This window comes from Melospiza georgiana, chromosome 3 (assembly GCF_028018845.1).
Source record: "Melospiza georgiana isolate bMelGeo1 chromosome 3, bMelGeo1.pri, whole genome shotgun sequence".
Taxonomy (NCBI): domain Eukaryota; kingdom Metazoa; phylum Chordata; class Aves; order Passeriformes; family Passerellidae; genus Melospiza; species Melospiza georgiana.
The window spans coordinates 81,982,350-82,006,009 of NC_080432.1; the positions used below are offsets into that span (position 1 = coordinate 81,982,350).

General features: G+C 35.5%; 1 protein-coding gene across 5 annotated transcripts in view; it reads right to left on the reverse strand.

The window, feature by feature from the left end:
* ARMC2 (armadillo repeat containing 2) overlaps positions 1–23,660 on the reverse strand; it is a 68,944-nt gene that overhangs the window by 30,075 nt on the left and 15,209 nt on the right. For all 5 annotated transcript variants that reach the window (XR_009114296.1, XR_009114297.1, XM_058021396.1 and 2 more), the window contains exons 7-13: positions 18,829–18,899; positions 15,023–15,115; positions 12,042–12,220; positions 10,665–10,767; positions 7,978–8,198; positions 3,653–3,798; positions 1,337–1,436 (exon numbers count right to left, since the gene is read on the reverse strand). Coding sequence is in view for 3 of the 5 variants with exons in the window: in XM_058021396.1 (XP_057877379.1) it covers positions 1,337–1,436; positions 3,653–3,798; positions 7,978–8,198; positions 10,665–10,767; positions 12,042–12,220; positions 15,023–15,115; positions 18,829–18,899 (913 nt within the window). In the remaining 2 variants the exon portion in view is untranslated. The remainder of the gene's footprint in view (positions 1–1,336; positions 1,437–3,652; positions 3,799–7,977; positions 8,199–10,664; positions 10,768–12,041; positions 12,221–15,022; positions 15,116–18,828; positions 18,900–23,660) is intronic.

A 23,660-nucleotide genomic window follows, 5' to 3' on the forward strand; every position in this document is an offset into this window, starting at 1 on the left:
AACAGAGGGTGGAGCAGAGTGGAGACATGACGGCCAGGCACTGTGTTGAAACCCTTGCAGAGGAGGGAACTCAGTGGTACCTTCTAGTTGATAAGCCTCACAGCAGCTGAAAACCAAGGGAGATAAAGGAAAATGTCCTGCTCTTGAATCAGCAACTGTTGTGAAATCATTCTACTTGGACTAATGCATGTCCCCATCCCAAGATTATCTCGGGTACTATCCTGAGATATCCACCCCCCAGTACAATCACTTCTCACTGACTAAGAGGTATGACCAAAGCTACTCAAGTTCCACCTAAACATAAAGAAATAGTATAAAAATGAGTTAAGAATGGGGAGAAATGGGGGAAGACTCCACTGTAACTTCTGGGATTAGTCGACAAGCTGAATCTGTCTTCTCTGTCATAGGGGCGCCTACTGTGTAAGAAATGTGATCTCTACATGCTGAATGATTGTCTCATTATTATTATTACTATTATTATTATTATTATTATTATTATTATTATTATTATTATTATTATCATCGTCATCATTATCATTATTATATAGGGCTTGTTAGTACATTGCTTTAAATTAGTATATTGATTTCAATATGTTTTTTGCAGTCTGTTACTATCACTGGCAAGTCTCAAACCTTAACCTTTCACAATTCTATTAATGAAGAGTGTCAGTCTGCAGACTGTTAATGCAGTCCTCCAAGGGCACTGCCCTCTGCCCAGAGTGGGTAAAGGAGGAGGAGGTTCCTCTGCTAGGTGTGTGACACTGAATAAATGAGTGGAACAGATCCAGTGGGACTGCTTAGTGAAGGGTCCCATCATGGGACACTGATACATTGGTTGGGCACAAGGGTCACGGCTTTCCTGGGGCTCTGACAGACTAATTAAACACAAAGGGGTTGAGTAAATCTCCCCTTTTTACATGACAGCATGGAACATATTTTCCTCTGCTTTCACATTGCTTAGCTCTAGAAAAGTCACACTTCTTTTGCAGCTGAGGAGGACAGGAGAAAGCCCAGCAATTTCCAACAATTAAATATTCAAATAGATTTTTGCTTTAAAAAATATTTCTTAAAACTAGGAAAAAAATAGGTACTCAAAGGATTGTTTCTACACATGGACAGACAAGTTAATCAACTGTCCACTTTGAACTGTATTGCTTTGAATTTCTAATCTAAATTATTTCATTACCATTATTTACTATTTAGAAATGCTGTCAACCATTTAAAATTTTTATTTGGTAAATGCATAAAAGTAGTACACTGAAGACAAGCTTATACACAATAATACACAGACACATCAGAGGATTAATATATAAAAATCAAGAGATGAAAAACTGACCTGCTGCTTCTGGTATTTGTTTAGCAGGGCTAAAAATACAATGTAACATCTGGAGCAGTCTGCTAAAGCTGCACAGAAGTCATTGTAGGTAGAAAGTTTGCTATAAAGAAAAAAAAGAATAAATGAACAAAAGAACTTTTTCCACAAAACATTTTTTAGAAAGTCACTTTTGATTCTCAGAGCTGTATTTTCCAACAAATGAAGTGAATGCCAGTACTCTGACTTCTAGCAGAGGCATGTGCAGTTATGTAAGAGCACAACAGAAGCCCAGCTATCCTTGGCAGAGTGCATTATTGGAAGAAGTAAACATAAGGAGCTTCCCAACCTGCTTGCCATATGGGCACAGTATGCTAACACCAGCACTTCTTAGGGCTAAAGGGGAGAATTGGAATTTCAAGATGATGTGCGAAGTCAGACGAGAGGAAATGTGAGGCCAGCAACAGTGCTAAGAGACACATCTCACCAGCAAATACAGAGACTGTGCCTCCTTGCAGGCAGGACTTATCTCTCTGCACATTTCCTAACAGCTGCTCCAGTCCTACACTGCTCACCTTGCCCATTGCCAGAACAGGGAACTGGACATGCTTTGGTCACACCATAAAAATGCAATAACAGAACAAGCTAGGATAACATCTTACTTCTTATGTAGTCAAAACCACAAAAGATCTGTGTTGATGCTCAATTACAACTTATTACAGGAAGATTTACAGTCTTATTGAATGAATAATCTGAATAGATTGAACACATTCTCTGTGAAGAAGTTGCCTAAAGTTGATTGAGACATTAATCATTCTGTATTACTAGAAGACAAAACAAAATTAAAATCTGAGCTCTTTCCTGCATAGTGTATATATAGATATATATAGATTTTTTTTTTTTTTTTTTTTTTTTTTTTTTTTTTTTTTTTTTTTTTTTTTTTTGTGACTGCAATTTCCAGGAAGCTAATGAAATTGATTTCTATGGCTAATTTGTATTCTTGGATCATGTAGTTCTAATCTTGAGGAAAAAAATTGAAGCAGCAGGACATTTTAAGTAAGGTAAGTTATTTTTTCTCCGTATTGAATTCTATACCAAGTAAATGTCCTTATCAGAATTACAGTGTAAGTATCAATTACACTTAATTACAAACTCATTATCCCACCTTTCATGGCATTTTCCAAGTAAAAGAAATGCTCCCTCCTCAGAAGAACTAAATATGCTCAAAGTGCTATAATCACTGCAAAAGTTCGATATTAGGAACAAAACTAGAGACAGATGTGAACAAGGTAGCATGGAACTGGGGAAGCCATTCACATGCTTTACAGATAGCACAAACAGCAAAGGAGCAGATTTGCCTGGTTTCAGCTGTGGGGAGGAAGGAGTGCCAGCCCCTTATGTTGTCACTGTTCAAAGCACAACTCAACCTCATCCAGAGAGGAGAAGGTGATGCATAATTTGGAGCATCTGAACAGGAGGAGAAATCTGTAATAAAATCTCATTGAATATAAAGCCACAGGCAACATGACTCAGTGCAGTAACAAAGCAGCAATGGCAAATACTTCATCCAGCACATCATTCATAAATTGCATTTATAATCCCATTATTCCTGAAATTACCAACAGCTGATTTCACAACTTCTTCCAAATCCTTACATTGTTTGCAAGCCCATCTTGCACTGAATACTGCAAGCTGATGCTTGGTAACTGAAGACTTTTGACTGAGAAACTATTCAGACTACAAAATGATCTTTGTGGTGACTAACTCACACTGTTCTCCCTCTAAAAAGCACAACTCGGGAAGCAGCCGTTGGCTGCTCATAAAACTGAGATTCTTTCAGCACTTCCATCTGCACACTCAAGCCCTGATCCCAGGGATTAATCTCCTCAAACACTCTGTAATTGCTCAAAACAATGAATACTGGTCACATTTTCCCTCTTGTGTATTTTATTTCACAATACACAGTTCCTTGTGTAATATCTCTCATTAAAAGAGAAAGTGGCCTAAACCAGGATTAATAAATACCTAATAATTTATACAGCTTTAAAATACAAGAAATGTCACTTTAAAAAACTCAATCAAAATCAGTGGGATCAAACAATGACACAATACAACAAAATATTTTTCATGGGGATGATGAATCCAAGTCTGCATGGCTACAATTACACAATTCTGTAAGCATTAATAGAGACACAATTAACATACAATATCATTAAAAAATATTGTCATTAAAAGAGTTTTTTAAAAGAGAGTTCAACGTAAATCTTCCAACGTCAGCGCTTGGTCCTGCCTCCTTGGAGGGAGGGGGACGTGCCAGCGCACCGAGCTGTGTTCCCGTACCTGAGGACGCTGACAATCCAGACGCACAGGTCCTTGTCGCCGCTGCGCTGCTCCAGCGCCACGCAGAGCTGGGGGACGGCAGCGCCGGGGCTGAGCTGGCGGCGCGCCTGGGCGCAGCTGGCCAGGATGCGCAGAGTGGCCGTCAGCTGCACACGGGGGTGGGACACTCATTAACCACTGGCACAGCACAGATCCCATCTCATCTACAGCACCCACGGCAGGCTGCGCGCCTGTTAACATTGTGCAGCTGGGTATAACAATAAATAACACAGGAAACGTGCGGGCAGCAAGGCGGTGTGTTTGGGATAACAAAATGCAAGACTGACACCGGTCCTTGCCTGCATGTAACCTCCTTCTATGAGGGACACAAGATCTTTCATGCTTTAAGATTTTGCATGTATACAGCCACGTACCAAGGGAATTAGGTGAAATTCTGTGGATGTTTAAAGGAATTTTTTGCATAATTCTTCAATAAATCCTTATATTTAAATATTGAAAATATAATATATACTTTGATGATAACTGCAAATGGCAAACACACAATCAGATTTATCCAATTAAAAAATTAAAAGTTAATCATGATAAAAGAAATCCACTGTATGATCAAAATAAAAATGAAAAGCTTAAGTGCTCAGGTCTATTTGAAGAAACCAAAATATTTTCAGATTATACTGCTCTATTTCAAGGACCTTATAGCATAATCTAACTCTGGTAGATGAACAAATGCATCACCTACTAAATATTTTGAAATATTTTGATTCTCTTCCAAGGCAAGAGTATTCATATGACAAGGTCAGACAAGCCATGACATTTAAGTTAATTTTGATCTAATCCAGAATTTACTACAAAATGAATATGAAGTCATTCAATCTTATGCGGATATGGGAATTCTTCAAAGTTTTCTTATTCAGAGTGAAGTTATTAATTTCAAATTGGTTTTGAATGGAGTTTGATAAGGCACAAAAACTATCTGTTCAAATTGTTTCTTATCACAAAAAACTCTGGAAATTAAGCAATTTATCAGTAAATTGGATTGCTTATCCAATGATATGTAATTGCTAATTTTAAAGAAAAACTCTTGACAAAGAGCAGGTTAAGATGTTGTGTTTCAGCTTTTGCACATAGGACTCTGCATATTCTGTCCATTCTCCAGCAGCTGCCAAATTTGCTGTCCTACTTCAACAAATCTGACAGCAGAGAACAAATCTTCAGCAACCCCATGATGGTCTGTAATGGAGCAACTGGAGGTGCAACATGTCAAAATGGAGAAGCAAGGTATAGAGGGAAAAAAGTATGTGAATGGATTTAACTTCAGCACTAAAAATGCAATTTATATTATATTCATAATACAGAGAATCTGAACCTACAGAAGCCATTTGCTTCATATCACTCATATTTTAAGAAGACACCTAGGACTTTTTATTATTTTAACTGAACAACTGCAAAAGAAATTTCCAGATGCATATTCATTCTCACATCATGATGCTTCAAAAATCAACACAATACTGGAGATACATTTTAATAAATATATTCTGATCAAATACTTTACTTTTCAAAAGTTGTGTTAGAAAAATTCTTGTCATATGGAATAGAGACAGGTGACTCCGTTCAGTGCTTACATACAAGATGTTCAGTCAGCCTAGGATGATATTTTTTGAATTCTGGCTAAGCTTCAATTGACACAATAAAGGAAATTAAGGATAAGCCACATATTAAAAGTGTTGTTCAAATGCAGACAAGAGCTTTCACTGCAGCAAAGAAACTTACATATTGGATAACGAGGAAAAAATTCAATAGATGATGGTACAGAGGTCTCCAAAAAGAGAGTAAGATTTTTCAATGCTTGATACAGTTAGATGGTTCAAAATCCTCAAGCAGTAAATTCTATCAAGAGCAACCTTTAGACAAGGACAGATTGGAAAGGAAAAGCAATGCAAAATAACATATACACTTAAATGTGCAAGAAAACAGCATTCAGCACTTCACAGAAGTATATATCCATAAAACACAGTTAATGTGCAACTGAAACTCGAAGAGTTTGAAAAGTAATAGAAGCTAGCCAGACAGCAGCTGAATTCTAGAGATGCTGTGATTGCTTCAAGCAGACTCCATGTTTCAGGGAGAAATGCATAACAATTATCTTTAGCAACCCCCACCAGTCCTAAACCTTATGTTGCCATATGAAAGATCAAATTCACCCAAACAGAAAATTTAACTGCTGACAAATGCTATTTTTAAAGGAGAAGACATTTAAGTGATTTTCAATTAAGGAACAGGGAATACTTATTACATCTTTACAGTGACTCTTTAAAAATCTTAGGTTTTGAGTAAGCATTACTGTATTTTGTATAAATATTAACAGACTTTTAGGTTAAGCAACATAAAATAATCAAAGTTGACCCTGATTTCATGCCCTCTATTAAGGGAAAAAAAATAATACTAACATTTTTATTCTGGTATTGTATGACTTCTACAAAAAAAAACATCGTGGAAGAATGAAGAAACCAGATAGGGACTTTATTCCCACAAAAAGGATCTAGCAAGATTATGTATAACACTGCCATCTGGTGATTGTGCAATTATAAAGAATGAAGAGCTGGTCCCAACTAAATGGGATACTTCAGTTACCAAGGTTAAGAGATAGCAGAACTTCCTTCAGAGACCACTGCGACTATTCAAAGTGTTTTTCTCCTCCAATATAGTTTGCTTTCTATAACTGAAGGCATTTTTCCTGTACATCACTGGCTATTTGATCTGTTGCTACAAGATGCAGTATGCTATGAAAACTTTATTCTGAAGACATGGATCACAGAAGAAACTTTCCTCAACCATCCCTAAAACAGAACTACTCGTTCATCTGTCTGTGATGACTGATCAAATAACTCACTTAAAGGAAGTAGTGCACATGGATTTGTTGAAGGAACCAATATGAGAAAGTCACACAGGAATTCCATAGAAGTAGGAATCACTACTTTTCTCCCAAGAGGAAGAAAACCGAAGTATCTGTACTATTATAGAAGAGAACACAAACAAGTGAAAGAGCAATCTCAATAAGAGACAGCTGTCAGTACTGACCTCTCCACAAAACACTCAAGAACTTCTTAGAAACAGCCAGTCTATTCAAACAGTACAAAAGGAGTTTTGCTATACTTCCATTTGTACTGAAAAAAGCAGAGATATGGGGGATTTTTTAAAGAAAGCATAAAATACAACATTTTCCTTTTAGATATTTGCAAATTAAACCCTTGATTAAAAAAAACCTACATTTATTCCAGGCAAATAATGGAAGAAAAACATTCCTGCAAAATTGTAAGGAATATCAGGCAGATAGTCAAAATCCTAGAAATAAACTGATTAGTTTTATTACTAAGATTTTAAAAATCAGACAAAAATCACCAATAGTAATGTGATGATGTAGGCTGTTTTCTCATATAATTTCAAGAAGTATAAAATCCTGTGCTTATAATTTAGCAGCGAATTAAAGAAATCTGGCATAATTAGCTGACAAACCCAGTACAAAAGCTACCTCAGAAAATTATCCAATGTATTTTCCTATGAAGTACCTGAAAATTCACAATTCAACCACTTGCTAAACATTATGTCAGTAACTTCCAAACAAATGCCAGGAATCTATCTGGCAAATCCCTGGTAAATACAATATCCATCCCACAGTGTTTCTAAAATACATGGGTTTAAAAAGTTTTAGGGACAAGGATTAGTTTTCATAGCCACCATTTATCAAGGTGCTTTGTATTCGAAAATAGTTTTGAGCCTGCTGCCTTCAAAAGATTCAAAAAGTGTTTGGTTTTGCAACAACTTTTTCCTTATATTACAGTTCTTCAAAAACATTTTGTCAAAGAAACACAGCTGTATTTCCCTACACATTTTTAAAATGCATTATTCTTGTAATAAAATGTGTTGGTTTTGTAATAAAAAAATTTTTGTAATCTCCTAGAGTATTGCAGAACCAGCTTGTATTTACTATTTCAGTTTCAAGAATTTAGATAGAAAATATATTTTTATCTGTTTACTACAGTATCCAGAATATCGTCAGCACATAAAGTAGTAATGAGAAACTGGTTTATTAGGTATAAAAATATTTCTATTAACTTCAGAATTTCTAAAGCCTTTAAAACTGACTACACACAAACATCTGTGGTAATTACATTAGGTCCTGAACAACTTCATTTAACTTCTTAAAAATAAGTCTATTGAAATATAGGCACAACTCTGTCAGTAGCACACAGGGTTAGCTTATCCCCTCTAATTAAATTTTTAATTTGTCCTTGAAGTACATACTTTTAGAAATAAAAGTAAATGCTAACCTGGACTAATAAGAGGCCCAGCTTGGAGAAATATGTGTCATGTTCTTTTATATTATTAATCTGCTTCATTAATTCCAGAAACCTTTCAATAGCTCCTTTGCTGACCATTTTTAAACGGAGTGCTTCCTTTTCAGACATGACTTTTAGAGCTGCCATGCAATAGATGAGAGCTTCATGGTTTGTTTGTAGATCTTCATTCCACAGAACCTGCAACAAATAATCTAAAAGGAAAATCATCATTCAGAAAGTCTAATATTAAAATTTATATCTGATACAATCAAGTCATTAAAGAGATTAGCAACTGGAAAACACCCTCAGATTGAACTCTTACATTTCTAATAAGTGGGCTAGAAAAATTGGATATTTGGACTGAAACCAAGAAACAATTATTGATGAATGAGAGAATGGGCCCGACTTTTGTTCTCCTAGACTTCAAGAACTGATGTAAGCTGTAAACACATAGCAGGAATCATTGAAATTCTCAGTCAAGATTTGCAAAAGTGATTGTGTGTGCCTGGAATTTTGTGTACTTCCCACTACTTCATTAAAAATCAAATGTCTTAAAGCATCTCAAACCGAGCACTAAAAGGCACAATTCAACTCTCACATTTGAAATCTGTTCATAGTCTTTTTAGATTTACTTTTTATGTAGGTAAAGTTGACATAGAAGTTTTGCTTTGTGCAACCACTGTCAGACATCTGAAATATTCAAATTTACAGTTAACACATGGTTAAGGTATCTTTTGCAGTCAAATTGAGACATTCTGAATTTAGTGGGGTATCTTAAACAAATGAGTAATCCTAACCAACATTATACTTTTAAACTTCTAATAACTGATTCAAAGATATATTTATTTATTTATTTCTGCTTCCTATTCAGTTCCAGTTGAATAAAAACATTTTCCTATATCATTAAACTGAAGCTGTAGGAAATGGTGTGTGTGTGTATATATGTATATATATATATATATATATATATATATATATATATATATATATATGAATGAAGTACACACTCTAGGTTCTTGTCCAAACTCCCACCCTCACCAATTACATCATTTGGGTTGTGGCAATGTGAGAACTCAGTTTCAGGTTCCTGCTCTGCACAGTTTCAAACAGGGTCTTGAACAGTAGTTGTCTATTCTGGGATGAGGGATTAACTTATTTCTTCTACTGGACCTGCTGTACTGCACATAAACAGTTCATAAGGACAGAAGAGGAAAAAAAAATTGAATCTATAACCCAGTGACTGTAACAGAGATCTGGGAAGATGATAGGCCAGGGTCACATCTTCTTCTGGGACAAGGTGGGTCCAAAACACAAACAGTGAATAAACAAATAAAACAACACCTACCAACGCTCTTTCCTTCACTAGTTTTTAAAATACAGGGAAAGAAGAGCAAGTGAAAGAAAAGTGAATGAGGATGGAAATGAGAGAAAAATGCAACTTGTTCAAATGCTGTGTATGATGCTGATCTCTACAAAACTGTACTTTTCTGTATCCAAAGTCAATCCTGTTCTGTTTCCTGTGAGTCCTTTCCTTGCCACCTGAAAGGTACGTCTTCATTTCTGACAACTGTGTGCTAAACTAAGACCATGAACACTCTCAACTATTTAAGAAAATATACATCCCTGCCTTAACTAATACAGATGCAGTAACTGCTTGCAAGATCAAGGCCTACACTGATAAAACACACTAAGGTTTTAACAAAAGGAATGACTTTCAATCAATACTGAGTATCATTTGCACACTTTCATTTTGTTCATATTTCTCATATTTGCAAAGGGTCGGTGAGTGTGCATGACACAAACACTGTTAAAAACACAAAATATCTTAGAGACATTGCTGACAGTTCTGCAAAACCTTTGGCTCAATGTGAAGCAGCAGCTATAAAAAAATATAAGAAAACCAATGACTATTCTCAAGATCCTCTCTGATGATGGCCAACACCACAGTCAGCATTATCTCATTTCTATAAATTTGGTGCAGACACAGCTTGAATTCTATAGATAGTTTTGTTCCATAAATCTCAAGAAGGATCCACTGGAGTTTGAGAAGGTACAGAGAAGGACTTCTAAAACAACTGAATGACACAATATCTGCTCAAAGAGCTAAGAGGCTGAGATGCCTCAATCTTGAAAAGAAGACAGAGATATGTGATAAGACTGCCTTTAAAAAAATCCTCAAGGTGAAAGGTAAACTGACTGTACAAACTCTTATAAATCCTGCAAAACTATAAGCAGGGGGATAAAGAAAAATGTATAGATTTAAAATAGCACACAGAGAATTTCTGGAAATTGTTCTATGACATCATGGAGGGAGACAGAATCAGAAAATCCAAAAAGGCAAACGAATGAACAAAAGACACAGAAACTAAAAAGGGATTAGGCAGGGATGCACCTTCCAATGTCCCTAACAGAACAGAAAAGTTCTGGATGCTGGAGTAGTGCTGGGCAAACAGATCACAGAAAACACACAGGCTCCTGTGCTCCCCCTAAACAGCATTCCTCATCCTCATCACTACTTAGACACAGAATACTGGACTAGACCAACCATCACTTTGACCTAGGCAGGCAGTTTTTAGTCTTTCTTCAGAATTTTTAATTCTGAAAATGTTTTTTCAAAGACAAACAACGTTAACTGTTGAATTTCAACATCCAACTTAAACATAAGAAAGAATACATACCCAACAATGTATCATTTTGAATGATGAAATAATTGTTTTCATTCCTACAAATTTTAAATGCTAGCTTGCAAACACTAACAAGATTTTTTCCATCTACTTTCATCTGCAAAGAAATTGAAAGACATAAAATCACAACTAAGATCTGCATACAAAAACACATCTAACATGCTACAAGTTCAGACACCATGGCACACTTGTACTCTCACAGAACTATTAAATTAGAACTTAAATCCTAACAATACATTAAAACAAACTGAAGATATATGCAGCATTAAAGGAAACTGAATAACCTGAAACTCAGGTATTTTAAACTCCATTTAGCAAACTGTGCTGGCTTTAAAATAACACTTTTAAACTTTTAATGTATTAATATAAACAGGTAGTATATCAATAACTTGCAGGATTTTTTTCTACAATTCCCTTACAAAGTAATTCTGTATGGAAATCAGTGGTTTGGCATCTATAGCCCTACCAACAAAGACCTCCAGTACAACAGTACATGTCACAATGAAATTTACTCTCAGCTGTCAGAAAACATGATCTTATGATGAGAGATTGTGAAAGGGAAGGAAGGGTGGTAAAAATACAATGACATCTCTCTTCTTTTTCTCTACACTTCAAGGGTAATTTCTTCTAGGTTCATGCTTTTTGGAAGATTACACAGAAAAATGTCTGTAAAGGAACCTTTCTTTTTAATAAGTACCACTTAACATCTCTGTGGTATCTGATTATGTAAGTGTATCTTTTCAATAACATAACTTACACTGCCTTATAGGAGAACACAACTCCCTCAACACACATACACATTACCCACATGCCTACAACACAATGTTAGTGGGCATCCTTCCACCAGTGACTGTCCATACATGCTTTGCAGAACAAAAGTTCTGAAACACAACATTTAATTGAGAGTTTTAACCAGAAATATTAATGCAAAAGATTATTTACATTCACTCACCTTCAAAAAAAACCCCTCCACTTTGGTATTTTCAGAACAAGATCAAGATATTATTCAAAAACAAAGCCTCATTTCCATGTGTACATTTTATAATCATTGGATTTTTTAAATCCCTGCACATGTACCCCAGTTTAGAACACTGTGTCTTTTCCATGCCTATACAATATTCCTGCCACCATACACCAACTATTCTATTTTGTGCCCCTCCTTCCTTCCCCAGATGTAACTTCTCTACAGAAAATAAGCTACAAGTGCTGATGTAGATGGACAGCAGACTAGTATCCCTGAGGAAGCAAACTGTACTTAGGAAAGAGTTAGTTTAGACACAGTTTACAAGCATGAAATGAAAAATTAAATGCAAGTTGTAATTCACGATTTTGAGCTTTGCATTTTACCAAAGAGCATTTCAAAACACTTACAGCCAGAATAATCTTTGCCAGCTTCAGGGAAAGTGGATCTGAATCAATGTCTACAAGTTTATATAACGTCTTCAGAAGGATGTTTCTTCTTTTAAATCTTTTTCCAAGCATATTTCCATCACCCAATGCTTGATGGAGCTTGGTACAAGCTAGACAAAGGTGTTCTATATTGTCTTCTCCTTGAAGGGTGTAGGAAAGGAGAGAAAAAAAACCTAATTATCAGTGCCACTTTATCCAGAGCATCTCAATACATGAAGACACAGAAGAACAAAATAAATAACAGGTTGCACAACAACAAAAATGAGATACCAAATAAATGTCTTCACATGCTAATGTGATACCCAGAAATAATTTTATTCTGCATTGTCAAAAAAGGAGACTCAAGCTGAGAAATCATTTAGCCAAAATAATACCTACAGCTAAAATGAAACTCATCTTTGATGCTTAATAATCAAATTGACCAAATGTCTACCAGGAAACTGTATCGCTGAGAACATTCTTCAAAGCACTCCACCAAACATTAGATGTGTAAAAGGGATCATTAATGAGCATTTTTCTCCCCATATACCTGACTTTATATATCAAACCTTGCTGGGATTAAGAAAAGTGAATGTAAAAACTTGCTAGAACTCTTCAATGTAGAGGTGCAAGACATATTTGAGTGGAATGTTATCCTATTGACAAAAAACTGATCTAGTTCCTCACTGAAGTCCCTGAGACTGTTTAAAATATACAAAAATAAAACAGAATTGCAAAAACTGCATCTCAACATAATGGAATCATGAATATGTTTACAGAGAAAAGGAGAAGTCTTGTCTATTTTTAAAATTGAACAGTTAGATTTTTTTAAAGATTTTCTTACATTTGCCAAGTCCATAAGGTGAGACTTACAAATCCCCATGTAAATCCACATGAACTGGCAGTATAACCTCTGCATTTACTCAGGGTGCACTTCACAGCTGAAATAAAGTCATATTCAAGGAGGCAAAGCACTTTCGATGAAACATGTCTGAGGCCCCTACCCTGTAGGCAGATTCAAGGACTGATCTCTCAGGATGAGAAGTGCCCGGAAGCTCTCAATTTGCAATCATCACACTCAAGGAACAGCAATGACTATTCCATTTCTACTCCCATCATGAAGAAAATTTAACAAAATTTAGCATGATTCTAAACGCTCTGCTTCAGTAAGCTGTTAAACAGGAGTGGCAAGGAACCAAAACTGAAAGGTCTTGCACTCCATTTCATCAAAATTAACAACAAAAATTATTCATCACTCATCCCATGGGGCATTTTAAAGCTTAACCTCCTGCGTATTGGAAGGTAACAAAATTAATTATTTGTTCCTCTAGAAAAAGAGACTTTAGGGGTTTTTTTGTCACATTATAAACAACTCAAGCACATCATATTCAGAAGAATTTAGGCAATAAATAAGTTCCAGGTTAATTCCAGATTTGTTTTTGCAGGGAAAGGCTTCTGCAAATACTTCTGCATCAGGAAGGTGAAGAAAAAGGCTTCTCTATTAATATATGAAATAAATGTGACCTAGGTTCATGTGCAGGGAATTAGGTAAAAGGTACAAAGCAAATGACTGTATACAAAATTAAAAAATATTAAATTACCAACAGACCCACTCAAAGCATCTCAATTATGGAATTCTAATATTCATAAGAATTATGCAGTAAACAGTCTAAAGAAAGCAATATATCACACAGTTGCAGGAGGCAATGATGCATTTCAATTACAATTTGTGTTAATATTCAAGAAGTAGCAAAACTCAGGTCTGAATGTATATATATGTAGTACTACATTCAATCAGCTGGTGAGAAGGTATCATTAGATAATGTCATCTATTATTAGATAAAATAGGCCATAATCAGGTTCTTATAAAAGCTAGAAAAACCCCAATACACTAAACAAATCAAGTGAAGACTGAGGAATAGGGGCATGAAAACCGATTTTCCTTAGCTACATTCATGACAAGGGAAAGACATGATTAGATTTTACCTCTAAATTTTATTTTGCTTACAAATAAAGAACACCTCACCATGCAAGACTGTAACTCAGTGGCTGATATTTGACAATCTTGGCATTAAGCAAGGAAAATGTGAAGTTACATAGTTGTTTTCAAATTTCCTGATCACTGTTTTCTATACATCAGTGACAGACGTGGGAATGAGAATCCTGTCTTTTTTAAACAATTACAAATATTAGGAATCACTTAGCAGTGTACAGGTGTTTCATACTCATGAACATCTGTAAAACTGTGCAAAAAAAGTTCTAACCTGTATCATGCTATCACAAACACTGCTAAAGATCCTGTAAAACAGAATTACTTGTAAAAACAAATCTACTTTCTATATTCTCATCATTCAAATAAATACAGTGTCTACAGAAGGCAACTGAACAACTTTTTCAATGCAAAATAGATTCCAGAGTTTAACCTTTCAAACTATACATAATTTACTCAATTTTGCTTCAGTATTCTGACTCATTACATACTTTTCTGGCACATCTAACACTTTAATCACAAGTGGAAATTTTCATTAAGATTTCCTTAGTTTTTTAAAATGGATTGAGACCTTCAATACAGTCTATGGTTAAAGCAGTGAATTGTGCAGTACTTATTCTTAAAATTATTAGCTCAACGCTGACTGCTAAGCTTGCAGAGCTATGTTGTCTAAAATAAGGTAATTAATCAGACAAGGTTCACACTAAACCAGTTCTGGGGTTTTTTACAGGATTACAGAATGGGTGAAGTTAGAAATGACCTCTGAAAGTCATCTGGTACAACCCCTGTGCTCAAGCAGGGCCACCTAGACTGCCCAGGCCAGTTTTACACTGTGAAGTCACTGAACATATGGAAGCATAAAAGGCCACATACTCCAATCACTGTTATTATTTTGTAGTAAACAAAAATGAGTCCCATGCTTCCTGCAAGAAGCAGTACAGAAAACACACCCTTTTAGAGCAGCGTTACCCACTTTTTTCCAGTTCACGTAGAATTGGTAGAATCCTTGTATGCCAAAAGAAATCTTCCTCTTCCCATTCATTTATTCTTGTTTCATCTGTTAAGCCTTCAAAATACATTCAAAACAAAAGCACACATTCAGTGAAGGTTTCATTTTCTACAATAATAAATAACTACAAATACTTTATTCATTAGTCAGAAAAATATCTAAAAATGTCACATTTTGCTATATTCTGGGTTATTCTATGAATTAAAGATTTTCTTTCTATTTACATGTTCTCAAAAACAAACATTTCAAACAAAACTAGATGGATAAGTGGTTTGATACGTAAAGCTGTATTATAAAGCTTTTGTTTGCTGACATTAATGGTTCATTTGATCACTGAATTGGAGGGTAATGACTATCTAAACATCAAACTGTCCTACTACTTCTCAGCTCTGTGTTCACGTGACAGCTTATTATTTGTTCAAAATAAATGCATACTAGAGACAATCCTCTAGGATTGCAGAATTTTATCTAGTACATGTGCATGATATAACACTAAGCTTGATTAACTGACTGGTCAGTCAGGGAAAAGTCCTGTTAGTTATTACATCCTGTTAGCAATTCTAACTACTTCATGCAATTAGTTTTGCAAAATTCATGACTAAACTTTTATAAAATGTATGTTCATTCCTATTCTTCATTGCATTCAGCAGTTTGTAACACGGCAACCCCTGAAATGAGTAGTAAACTATAGATATGTGAAAGATATTTTGCCTCCAAAAAACATGTCAGAAATCTTGAAGAAAATCAACTCCCACTGTTCTTGGCTGCTCTCAGCCAAATACCCCCGTGACTCAGGAAAAGCTACTTTCCATTATCAGAAACCTTGTTTACTTCACAAAGGGAGTTTTAAAAAATATTTAAGCTTTTTTTACTTGGCTTCAAAAAGAAAATACCAAAAAAAATTGTATCACAGACATCAAGGCAAAAGTTGGCAGACCTGAAAACCAGTGGACTAGAATTTTTCTGGGAACAAGACTGGGAGCATGGATCTGTTTTCAGATTGGACAAGGAAGATGGTGAAAACACAGTTTATTAAAAAATGAAATCAAGGATTCACTTTTATATGGATGTAGTATCAGTGGGAATTATTCTGACATGCTGAACATCCTTTACACCTCCACCTAGTACTTTGTGATGTGACAAAATTCTGGTCTTGGCCATTGGGCCACTACAGATAGAGAGCCAGAGCTTCTGTGAAACTCAAGATGTCAAGGATCTAACAGTTGCTTACAGGGTGCATGTAGGCATATGTTTGGAGTTCAATATTGGGTTAAGCTCTTTATCTTGCAGGCAAGCAAAGTTGTTATAAAAACAGGGTCTGGTTTGTTGATTTGTTTTTACATGGAGGTTTTTTAAATAGGGAAATAAAAGCCACACAACTCTACTAAATAAGAAAGCCATTAAGACTGGATTATACACATGTCTTTAAGTCATAGATTTGTCTGAAAATGTCTCCTGTTGTTCATTACTAGCTCTTGCATTTCAAGGACAATGTGAATTCCTAACAGAAATATGAAGGAACACAAAAACTACTATACTACTTGAGAACACCAATAATAAGAGGTTTGCATCACAAGAACAGTATCTCAGACCTTAAAACAGTGACTGCGTACTGGCATTACTTGGAACAGTAAAACAATTTAAAACTTCGTATTTTAAAAACTTGCTCTTTAGAAAATAACCAAAAGACTAGTTTTTTGGTCTATATTAACTGTCTACCTACATCTTACACACAATTAATCTATCAAATATACCTATTTCAAAATATTAAAAAGTAATACACTATATTTGATATATACATATTATATATATAAGTGCATGTTATGAGCAAATATTATTCTTCTTATTATTTTGCATGGCATTTTTATTTTCAAGATCAAATGAGCTGACCATCTTATTTAAATTGATGAGTGGCATAATTCATAAAACACTATACAGTGTTTGCAATGAAGTGAAAATTCTGCTCTGGATAATGTAAAAGTACAGCTGAAATAAGAACACTACAGTAGTGTGCACACTTCCTTCCTGCCACAAAACCCACATGTTGACTCAATTATTTCTTTTATTTTCTATCTGTAGCTTCCTCTCCTAAACTGAAAGATGGAACTGACTTTTTAACTACACATATACTTAACTTCATTAGTCAAGAAAGAGAAAACTTTGGGCATGCATTCGCAGATAGAGACAAACTTCTCACTTTAAAAAAAATTACCAAATCCATTTAATTTTCAGTTCAGAATGAAAAGAACAGATGCTTTTTTGTACTGCTCTGCTTCACTTGTTCATCAGAAGAATACAGCAAACTGAAAGTCATAATGGCATAATTAAAAAAAAATAATTATACCTTATATCTAAATAAGGTATCCCTTATATCTAAATTTAATTATCTCTTATACCTAAATAAAAAAGAAGATAATCAGCTTTTACTAAACAAGTGAGAATGACCAGACAATACACGACTCTAAAGTAAAGCAACATTACTAAATCGTGTCTCAGTCCTGGGAGATTTTTTAAGCTGCTGATGAAAAGTTAGGGTACTAGCTACATTTAAAATATTGCAGAAGCTGTCCAGAACTTTCTAACAGAGCAAACCACAATTCAACAGAAAAAATAGTCAAGGCAAAAAAATGCAGCAAGTTCAAGTTGGTTGTCTCCGTTTTTCATAGGTCTTAACTGCTGCTTTGCATTCTGGTCAAAAAAAAATCACTAATCAGTCTACATTTATTGGTTGCTGTTTTTAGCATGTAAATACAAGAGCCTTAGCAACACTGAGCTTTGAAAAGCTGAGTACTGCCTGACTTATAATGTTTAGCCTTTGCACTGAATACTGAGTGGCCACGAATAGATCAATATTAAAACAGTCTACCTCCTCTCTAAAATGTCAAAGCATAAACACAATTCATATCAGAAAATAGAAATAATTTGTAAATGAACACTCCACCCAGAATCCCACTGCAGAGAAGAAATGATGGAGAATTCTTGGTGCCATCCCCTTCTTTACTGTGGGACAAAAGATGAAGCAGGCACAAACTAAGGAAGCTACATAATGTTAAAAAAGTAGACTTAAAAAGAAACAATCCTAAAAACACACTTTATATTTTCAGTAAGACCAGTAAAATAGCACAAACAAATTAAAAGGCTTGTAAGTGTGCTAACTTGCATGACATGGTAATTACTCTCTGCTCCTCAAAAAGAAATAAGAGCAGAGCACAGTACAGCTTTTGCCAGAATGATCTAGAATAATAGAATTTCTCATTTCCAGAAAAATAGTAATAAAGCACAATAACAGCACAGTAGAAAGTTCAAGTTTCCATACCAGACTCTCAAATATGCACTTGTGATGTATGAAATGCGCCAGCTATGAGGAAATATTATTAAAGTCTGTTATGTAAAATTAGCAAAATGCATCCCTACAGAGCAATCCAAAATCTGTTTCTTCAGATAATACAGGCTGGCATAATTTTATTAGTTTCTGTGCAACTGTGACAGATTACAAAAAGTGATGGGCAAATAAGGTATTAATGGATTGGCAGATTCTTAAGCCTAGATATGGGAAAAGCAAATAGAAAATATCAAGAGATATTTAGAGTGAAGATCTCTTGAATATTGTTTCTCTTCACTAAGAACAGTAAGAAAATCCAATATATCTAGAAAACCAAAAAATATTGTTCAGTGAATAATAAAGAACAATACTGGCAAATCACAAGAATTACATTAATTCTATTTGACTGCATTTCACATTTTTTGAATGGAGATGAAATCCCTTGTACCTGTTACTCTTCTCTTCTGGCCTGAAGTCCTCAGCTGTGATGACTTTTTGCCAGGCTCTTCTATCTGGTCACTAAAAGATGCAGTATGAACACACAAAAGCATTATCAGAAAATTGTGCTCAAAATGCTTGCTCTTTCACATGCATTGAGTTATGCATATTAATAACTAATTGGAAAAGATGATGTTATTTTACTAAGTTAGTAAGTTAGCTGTTCATTAAAAGTTACAATGTAAATACAACCTCCGTCCATATGTATTACAGAAAGCTCCTTCAGAAATACTGACATATTCACACCACAAGAGGTCACCATTATGGAACACAAAAACGAAGCACTTCTGCTAGCTCAATAAAATGAAAGATGAACCAAACTAAATTCAGAAAGAGACGATTTCTATTTTACCATCAGCTTCATTAAATTAATATAAAACTCAATTACCTTAAAAATATAAGTTCATCCATTCACAAGGACAGGGTTTTTTTTCCTGACAGGATTATCGCTTTTGTAATATTTAACGAGAAGATCTTTCAAAGAAACAAACACCTGAGTAACCTTTAAAGTATATATTAGAATTTCTGGGTGTGCCAGTGAATTATTGCTAACTGTGTAGTGATCACTAGTTCTGTCAGCACAACAACAGGTATGTTGCCATTTCTATTGTTTTACAAAGTAATGCCATAATTCCTGCTGATTTTATGGTCAGTCTTTCTTTGGACAGAGGAAACTACTACATACATCTATAATAAATTTATTTATTTATTATAAATAAATAGTTTGCCTAGCTACACACTCAAGCAGCACTGATCTAAAAGAAATATACAAGATGTAGACTCCCTGCTATCAAACTGGAATCTTTTCTCCTGTACTAAAGAGGAAAGTCTTTATCTATGTTTTCTATTCTCAATAAATGTTTAATTTAACACTTCTTATTGCATTTAAAGTTCATGTACCAATACAACCTAATCTCCCAAACTCCATTCTAAAGATGACAGTAGTGTGCTAGCAATGTTACTTCATTTTTTTTTAACCAAGTAATTTAGTTATTCTAAGGCTTAAAACTAAACTGTTGTTTAAGTAGTTTGCTGGATTGGTGCCTAAATCCTGTCTGTCAGTCCAGACAGAAGATGTAAGTTATCCTATCAGCAGATGGAGACAAAATAAAAGACAAAGCTCTTGCAAGATCAGTTCCCTGCAAAAAGGACTGGATAGCTCACTGTGGTCAGTGAGAAATTTCCCAAGCAATCACATCACAGAGGACCAGTTGCTTCATTACAGCTAAGAATGAACAGTGCTTTATTTTTACAGCATGAGGATTTAAGTGCTCCAAAATCCAAATGCTTACACAAACTATCTTGAAATTATTTCAACTCACGTATAGCAATTTCTACTCCTCTAAGGAAGCACTACTTTATAAAATACAAAAGGCAAGTGTTTGCGTCTCTAAAATTGTCTGACATGTCTAAGAAAGAAGGAGCTTAGTGCACACATTACAGACAGTTCAATGTATTGGTAGAAATAAAAATTTGATTCCATTTCTGTGAATGCCTTGTCCTACAAACTTTAAAAGTTTTAGAAACATTTCTACAAGTTTCAGCCATCTGTGAAATCAAGACTACAACTTGAAAACTTCCTAGATAAGCAAGAGAAAAACTTCAGTCACCGTACAGTAAACATAGCTACCTTCAGAAATCAGTACCTTCAGAATTGTGTGTGTAGGCATGATGATACTACATGCCTATATGAATACAGATGTTAGAATTTGCTTTCCTCAGAGAAAGTGTTTTGTAACTATATCCTCTCTGTGCCTCTTCCCTGAAAATGTAAATCCAGAGTGAATCCAAGAAACTCAACAAAGACAATCCTATGAGTTTTGTTGGAAGCAAAAGCAAATTAATATAAAAAGTCACTGAAGCAAAGGATGAGTTAACTTACCAGAGAGAAACACCACATGTGTGAGATGTAGAGTAAGATCATGTCAATTGTGCATGAAAAGAAGTTGGGCTGGAATCTGTTGTTTTTTAAACACCAGTATCAACACCAGTATCACCAGTTTAGAGACTTAAATTAGTAGGAAAGCAAATTGTTCTGTGAATACCAGCAGTAGAACCATATATGCTTTTGGGAAACATCCTCATAAGTCACCCAAACTTCCATTATTTTCAGAAAATGAATACACTGAATACCTATATAATTGGGAATGGTTCATGGGCAGGCTTATCTTTAGGGAATATGTACAATTTAGGAATTCGGTGAGAGATTATAAAATCCCTTTACATGTCTTTACCACTCTGTCAACTTCATTTTAGTTACACAGCCTTTTGGTTTGTTATCTTTACATTTTCATTTAGGATTGAAATTTAAATAGAAGTACCTTATTAAGAACAATGCAGTTAAAATATGATCAACCTATTATAAAAAATAAGTCACCTACTATTGAAGGGAACTGGCTTGTCAAGAGAGTGGTTGCCTTGGAAACAAAGTCAATTGGCAGAAATCTGATCGTCTGATAAGGGCCTCATCAAGAAATCAACTGACAGAGGCTCTGATGATTTACAGAAGAAAAGGAACTTGGCAACTGGATCATTTTTGTCCTTCTCATATAAAAGAAATCATAGTAGCATCAATGAAGAACACTGCTCTCTTAAATGTACACAGAGTGTGAGGACTTCCAAAAAGAAAGTGAGCCAGTACTGGAGTAGTGTGGTGAGGTGGGTTGACCTTGGACAGATGTCAGGTGACCAATCACACCACTCTTTTCACTCCCCCCCTCAGCAGGACCAAGGGTAGAAACAAGACAGCGAAAAACCCACGGGCCAAGACAAAAACAGTTTAATAAAACAAAAGCAAAGGCCACTTGCAGAAGGAAAGAAAAACAAAAGATTGATGCTCAACTTCCCACCGAAAGCAATGTCCAGCCATTTCCAAGGAAGTAGGGCTTGAGCATGCACTGATTGCTCTGGAGGACAAACCTCATAATAATACACACCCCCTCACTTCTTTTGTCTTAACTTTCATTGCTGAGCAGACATCATACACTATGGAATCCCTTTTGTCTAGCTGTCCTGGTTATGTCCCCTCAAAACACCTTGCCCACCCTAAGCCTACCGGTGCCAGGCTGAAGTTGGAGAGACAGGACTGATGCTGTGGAGTGCTGCTCAGCAGCAGCCAACTGCTCAGACCCAACACGTGTTCAGTATTTTCCTCTGGTGAAAGAATGGATAATTAAGTGAAAGCTGCATTTATTAAGCAATTCTGCATGTTTAGAAATTTACTTGCTTGTTCTTGCCTTGAGCCTCTTGCTTATAGTACACCTGCAAACTCTCACCCTTCCATGGTATTCCAGGGAAAACTACATTTCTATGAACTATATCCCAGAGGCAAAGAACTGAACTAGTAATCTCCAAAGAAGCTGCACACAACAGCAAGGTTTGAATCACAAATGTGAAAGTAAGGTCCCAATGAAGGAACAGTGCTTGGGCTCCTTCCTCATACTGCACCTTAAACATCTGAGAATCTGACTACCTCCCTACCCAAAATCCTGGCATTGGGCCTGAATTTTGTCTCACACTATCCCACAGATTTAGACCCTTACCTTCACCCCTGCTACAATTTTGGCCCAGGAAAGGTGATATTTTCCTTGACAAATGCCTGAGCACAGGGCACAGGTAAGCAGACTACCTGTGTGTATTAAAAATAGGGAGGTAATTAAAAATAGTTTCATTGTATTGATATAACCTATGACACTGCAGATAGCCACCAAGCCAGAGGCTTACTCCTTTGTTTAATTAATTATTGGTAGAGATGTATGGCTGGTACCCCTGATTATTTAGTTACCAGTTAAGAAGGACATATGGTCTAGCACTAACAAGTTAATGCTTCTCTACAGAATTGTATCTATCAAGCACCTGTGGTCAGCAAGGTAGCAAAGCTCAACTAGAACAAAAAGAGAACATGACCATCTTTTCTGAATTGTCCAGCTTCAAGACATTCCCTCTTGACATTACCCTCTCCTCACAGTATCCTGCATCCTCCTCAAAGCATCCTGTAACATCTTATATATCCTCACAGCTTTGGGAGGCAAAACTAGATAACAAAGTGGGAGAAGAACAGAGGAGCACAGTAATTGAGATAGCGTAATAAAGAATGAAAAATATACAGGTTACTTTTCAAAGGGAAGAGCAGGAATAAAGGGGAATGAGAAAAAAATTAGGACAGCAGGGATGGAAAACATCATAAGCACCATAGTATCTCCTTCTGCAAGTGCCAAGGCCTCACACAACTTTGCTCATCCAGATGTTATGAACCTCTCCTTTTGTACCCATGCAAAATAGATCTATGGACTCTCTCCTAAAGTAGAGACAGGAATTGGGAATATCCCATGTAAACTAGAACCTGAACAGATTCTTAAAAAGGCATAGAGCTACTAACACACAGACTGTGCATAGCATGCCCTGAGTAAATGCTGTAAGGAAACTCTAGACTGTAGACACGATCTGATGTCTGGAAACAGATTTCTTTTCCATTTTTAAACATGCCCTTTTTATTAAGCCGAAGAACTCTAATTATGGGTACATGATTTCTACACATCTGTAACTGCAGAGCCCTTTCTATATCTATAGAACCATCATTCTTATCTTCAAGTTACTTCCTCAGAAGCAAATCTAAGCTCCAGATAGTTTGTTTAACCTTAGAGCCCTTTTATATTTGGTCTTTATTTTGATAAGGTAAACAAATCTTTTTTCTTCCACTTTCTCCTCAGAGTCATTCAGTTTCTTCCCTCTGTATTTTCCTTCATTACATCCCCTTCAGCTCCCACAAAATTCCTTTTTCTA